General features: G+C 38.4%; 1 protein-coding gene across 2 annotated transcripts in view; it reads right to left on the reverse strand.

Annotated features, from left to right (window-relative positions):
- Nucleotides 1–4,932, reverse strand: part of arfgef1 (ADP-ribosylation factor guanine nucleotide-exchange factor 1 (brefeldin A-inhibited)) — a 65,704-nt gene extending 60,772 nt beyond the window's left edge. For both annotated transcript variants that reach the window (XM_042510129.1, XM_042510128.1), the window contains exon 1: nucleotides 4,613–4,932. In XM_042510129.1, the coding sequence (XP_042366063.1) occupies nucleotides 4,613–4,736 (124 nt within the window). In that variant the 5' untranslated portion in view covers nucleotides 4,737–4,932. The remainder of the gene's footprint in view (nucleotides 1–4,612) is intronic.
- Nucleotides 4,933–6,000: the final 1,068 nt, after the last annotated feature.

Here is a 6,000-nt window from a genome sequence, read left to right on the forward strand (position 1 = left end):
CTGATAAATAACGAGAAAAAAAAAACAAAGCTTCAAATATAGTGGAGTTTTCTTGCCTCCACAGTCTGAACAGAAAATGCATCTGCAGGTTGCAAAAACTGAAGGGAGGAATCAAGAATGCATCTGCAGCAGGTTTCCAGGTTCCTGTGACCTATGCAGCTGACCCTCAGATCATACACCCTCAGGGGAGAGATAATGAGCAATGTGCTCAGCAGGACTCAACTCCTTTTAAATGACTAGTCTGGATACAAGTTCTCATTCCTCTTAGCGTGGCAGCTTGCACACAGTCCCCTGATTTAGCTTGTTACATTCACAGTTTGACTGTTGAGCAGCAGCAGTGAAGACGTGAGCTTCTCAAGTCAGAGAGGGACAGGTTGGGTTTAAAAACAATAAGACCATCCACAAAGGCAGCATCATGTGAAGCTTGCAGTGCGTAGCAACAATGAACCAAAGCCTCTATGTTCGCTTCTGAAAGGTGATAGGCAGATACAGCCAGAGGGGCTTTGATATTTTTGAGTTAACTGTCGGTTTCACCCTCTGTCTGTTCTTTGCTATCAGACAGCTCCTCTCAAAGAAGCCGACGGTGCGATCCAAAGATAATAGGACCCTACACCGCTATGGTCGGGAGCGTGTGAGTTTTTGGGAAACTGCTGAGCGACAGTTTGATAATCCAAGAGAAAGGTCAGTTTTGGAAGCGAGGAGGGTGGCAGAGGTAGACAGAGCCTTTTTCTCCAGTTCCTATACATGAAACCCCTGAAGAGATGAATAATATGAGTCTGAATCTATGTGCCAAATATGCAGTGGTGGAAGAAGTATTCAGATCCTTTAAGTAAAACTATAAATACCACCCTGTGAAAATTCTCCATTACAAGTAAAAGTCCTGCATTGAAAATGTTACTGAAATAAAACTAAGTAAGTATAATCCGGAAAAAATTGTTAAAGTACTGAAAGTAAAAGTACACAAAAATCTCGAAAAAAAACCCAACTCTTAAACCTCAAAATTATATTTAACCCCCCCAAAACTCAAAATTATAACAAAAAAAAACAGAAAACAAATCAGTTAACAATTAATTTCCTGTCAATCGTCTGACTGAATAATCAACTTATTGTTGCAGCTGTCCTCGTATTAATTGTTTTTTATGCAAAAATCTTCATTTGTAAAGTAGCTAAAGCTGTCAGATGAGTGTAGTGCAGTAAAAAGTACAATATTTCCCTCTGAAAGTAGCCTGAAAAGAAAATACTCAAGTAAAGCAAAAGGGCCTCAAAACTATACTTTAGTGCTGTACTTGAGTAAATGTACTTTGTTACATTCTACCACTGCAAATACGATCAAACAGGAATGAAAAGCTAAATAAAACTACCATCTTGTGTTATACAAGACAAAAATGAAACAATACTTAGTTTTGCACAGTGAATAACTGGAGAACTTTCAGTGGCAAAGAGGAGACTCTGGCACAGGCACTCTCTCTGAGATGTCTCAGAGCCCCAAGAGCTGGAGGGGATTATGTAAGTCACTCAGCAGACTGGGTCACACAGTCGTTTTTGATATGCACTACAACTGTACGACTGCTACGCTCATTACAGAGATTCTCATTTCGTAGATTTGTAGTGTACGGCTGAGCCTCAGTGTGAAGTTCAAATCAGCATAGATAGTTAATTGTGATGAGCTTTTATACTATTTTGTTTTAGTACTGTACCGTCGCACAGCGGTTACCTGAATATTGCTCTTTCATTTTCTGACCTGTGCCTGCGTGACTAACACTGCTTTTTAAGGGTAAAGTACGCCCTTAAATAGAATTCAGTGTCAACTGATGAATATTAATCAGTAGCATTAGAGGCAGACTGTTGTGGTGATGTCATGTGGAGGAATAATATGGAGCCGCTCCACAAACAGTGAATAACAGCTTGGATGCTATATGGCAGTCAGCAGCCATGATGTTTTTTACTGGTTTTTGTTTCGTGACTCACAGTTGGGCAGCCTACATTTTGTTAAAAAAAAACAAAAACATAGGATGACTAATCCACTTACAGTGGACAAAGATTGTCACCTGATCAATTCAAGTCTTTATGCTGTGATACCCACGTAAAGAGACAACACTGTCTTTCCACTGATCACAGGCGCAATTACGGGTGTATTTCCCTTTAATCCCATGCAAGAGAGAGCCTCACTCTTTCAATAAAGGCTTACCTCTTGCACTTACAGTTTTTCTCTTGCTCTACACACACTTAAGTAGGGGAAGGAATATATAATTTGTGTGTAGGTGGGACGGTTTTACAAAACATCAGAGCAAGCCTAGACAAACATGAACAGTGTATTTAGCCTTCAAGGCCATTTCAAAACCCTACAGCAGCTGAATGAGTTGATAAAGGCAGCGACTGTTGGGGCAGGTAGGATGTTTGGCTGCTGCACAATGTGGACTCATTGTTTCTCGGGGTAGGGTCATATTACCCCCTTTGCAGGACAAAACCAAGCTTGTTTCAGAACAGATTAAAAAATCTGGCTTTTGAAAATTTGCAATGGTATTATAAAAAGATATTTTAGTAGCTGCTCTGGTGTTATGTATATTTCTATTTAGTGAAAATAGTTTTTAACCCTTAGATGGGCAAATAACTATTTTGGAAAATCAGTTAATTGCTGCTTTCTAATGTATCTAGGTTAAAATAATAACATTTCATGTTTTCTTATTTATAAGTGGCCTTTAGTTTTCAAATTGCAAATTGTATCTCCAAAGATTCATTGCTTATTTAGGGTATAAATTGAACAACATTTTATAAACAACTAATTAACTTTCTTTCATGTTTTACACACAAATTTTTAAAAAAGTGAACAACTGAACAATGGTTATTTACAGTTTGTTTTGAACACTCAAAACAAGTCTAAACTTTGAATAAACAATGAGCTATTAACATGTATATACAAAACATTTAATTCCTTGTTTTTATGTGATCATCTTCACTGTGGTGCCCCTACAACATCAGTATCCTAACATAAAGAGTCATGGTTAGTGGAGTGGAGAATTTGTCTGGTGCAGTGAAGCAATTTGGTGTAGCAGCCTTTAAGTCTGATTAATTATCAGAGAGTAAAACAATAACAATAAAAAATAAGTAGAAATCAATATTTCACAATTTTACATTACTGATTATCTGTAGAGAATAGTCCTCAAATCGTAGGTTTATCTGCGAGTGATTATTGCTCATTTTATACCCTTATCTGGGCAATGTATTCTTCAGGATACAGATATTGAATATCTAATTATCAAAGCTCTAATGATACAAATCACATTTTCTATACAATAACATATAAAATCCATTAAAAACAAAAAAACAAAATTTCCCCTAAAATATAGTAATCATGAAAAAACAACAACACATACCGTTTGGCCATCAACTTTGTTCGTGTGAGAATACATTTTGTATTTTGATACAAATTATATCTATTTTTCAGAGTGTTGGCATGGAGTCTCATGACCTAAATAGTTGACCAGATCCCCCTTCAGTGTTTCTCATCCCGATTAATGCCCGACCCCCACAGCCTGTCAAATGAAACCATTTAAGGGTTAAAAAAAAAGTATATTTATTATTAATAGTCACCCCAAGGACGTGTTCCGGAAAATACACCTGCTAACAAATAGTTTCATAAAGTTACCTTAGGTAGTCATATTAAAACCGGACGTTGGATGATATTGACTTCAAAATAAAAGCGTAGTCAACGTGACAACAATTAAAAAAGTCGCGATACACATGCTGCATAAAAATAAATGTTGTTATTATGTTTTTATTTCTTTAATGTATTGCATGACTCACTTTTGCATTTTGATTTATTAGCATTTTGATCATTGTCGCGTGCACTTCTAACGTAATCTTATTTTATGTTTTTAACTGACCGGAAATCTTGTCTTATAATTTGTGCCAGCTTGACGTTGTTCTAGCATAGCGGTGCTACTGACAGCTGACACCTAACTGTCCTGACTTCACATGTAGTTTTCCAACATAATAATAAAAGTGAGAGACAAGAATATGAAATGATCAAACTGGACAATAAACAAAAGATGTTATAATGGATAAATATGTATTCATCGCTCCTTGTTCTCATCGGGCAAGGCTACGTTTCTTGTGTACCAGGAAGAGACAAAAACACCTCATCTTTATGGGGACAAACGCGTAAAAATAAGCAGTTTAGATAAACATAGTTTTCATTTAAAGAAATCATAAGGTGTAATGGTTGGTCAGCTTGATATTGAAGGAGGATCCAGCCGTTAACAACTTTGTTTTCTGCCCAGTGCTCGGCCTGTTCTCACGTCGCTACTAGTTTCGCAGCATCGCTTCAGTGTTGCAAACACCCACCCCTCCTGCACCATTTCCGTGTTTTATACGGAATCATTTCCACTGAGCCCGTGCCACGTCAATTAAATACGCAGGTTTTGCTGAAATATAACGCTAGACAATAAGACAGTATCATCGGGCAGCTTTTGATGAATGGAAAATAAACTGTGTGGCCAAACACTGCGACATTGTTGCAGGATAACCGGTTAATAAGTGAAAGGGTGCATGACGTGTCTAAATCAATGAGTCTAAGACAGGCAAAATGTGGAGCGAAAACAACAGAACTTACCAAGTGCCACCTCGCAGGCTTTGCGCAATTGTGAATGGTGAGCCTTTTTCACCTCCTTGTCGGCCAGGATCTTTTCCAAAGCTCGTGTAAGGAACATGTTTTTCGTCTTTTTGCCCTCAAACATGTCGCACCGGAATTTGGGGCGAGGTGTGCCTGGTCCCAAGGGGGGCTGCAGCCGCCTCGAATGGAGATGTATTCCTTTACAAATGTCAGCCGCAGAGCCCCTAACAGACAAACATAAATAAACACAGAAGGTGGGGTAAATCCCTCAGATTTCCATTAACGATCTGCCTCCTGCGCCATGTTGGAGAGAGGAAACGACGTCACGTACGTTTGAGAACGGCCGCAGTGAGGCAGCAGGGAGAGAGAGAGAGAGAGCAGGGATGTCAGGAGTGTAGTCTTACAGCTAAGCTTTCGTGTGTAAGCCCATATGGCCTTATAACAGTCACATGTATAAAAGAAAACTGGCACCCCCTGTATGCATATTATGAATTCAAACAAAGCATGCCAACTTCAAATTTTTGCACGATTTTATTGCTGAATAAATCATTGCACTTTCCACGTACATACTGAAAATATATGCACAATATTTAATTATACAGCAGTGATACTCAACATGCTTTTGCTTGGGGGCAACTTTTGAAAGGAGGTCAGAGACCAGTTGCAGCAGCCTCATACATGTTTCTAGGATTTTATGGTGTTCTATGATTAATTACATTTCTAGGATTTCAGGACATTTCCTGGATTTTGGGATGTTTCTTGGATTTCAGGACATTTCCAGGATTTTAAGACATTTGTAGGATTTCAGGGAATATGCAGGACTTTAGGATGTTTCGAGGATTTTAGGACATTAGGGGGAAACTGGGATGTCTGTTTGTGCATGGGATCCTTCACTGGCACTTATTTTTACAAACAAGCTCTATTTTGATGCTGTTTTATGCACTGTGGCACCTTATGTATAGTGAAAGAACAAAAGCAATTGTATGAACCATTTTCATTTTTATTATGAATTAGAAAATGGTTGGGGTCGGGCACCTGACACCCTATTTGGGGGATAGATTTGGCCCATGGACAGTCAGTTTAGTATCACTGTCATGCAGTATACCTATGATGGAAGTGTATGTTTATAAGCCCATAGGTGTAGATTTTGGACGCAGGGGGACATGTCCCCCTCAATATTTCAAACATGTTTAATGAAAACATGACAGTAGCAGAGGACTCTTATTTTGGAAACCATTAATGATGCAGAAGAGTGTTTGATGCTCAAAATTTTCTGGCAGAGGACTCGTATACCCCATAATGAAAACATAATAGCAGAGGACTTTTATTTTTGACAAAAGCAAAAACATTTACATCCAAAGAAGGCACAAATTGGTGGAAAGAAAAAT

This window comes from Plectropomus leopardus, chromosome 21 (assembly GCF_008729295.1).
Source record: "Plectropomus leopardus isolate mb chromosome 21, YSFRI_Pleo_2.0, whole genome shotgun sequence".
NCBI lineage: Eukaryota > Metazoa > Chordata > Actinopteri > Perciformes > Serranidae > Plectropomus > Plectropomus leopardus.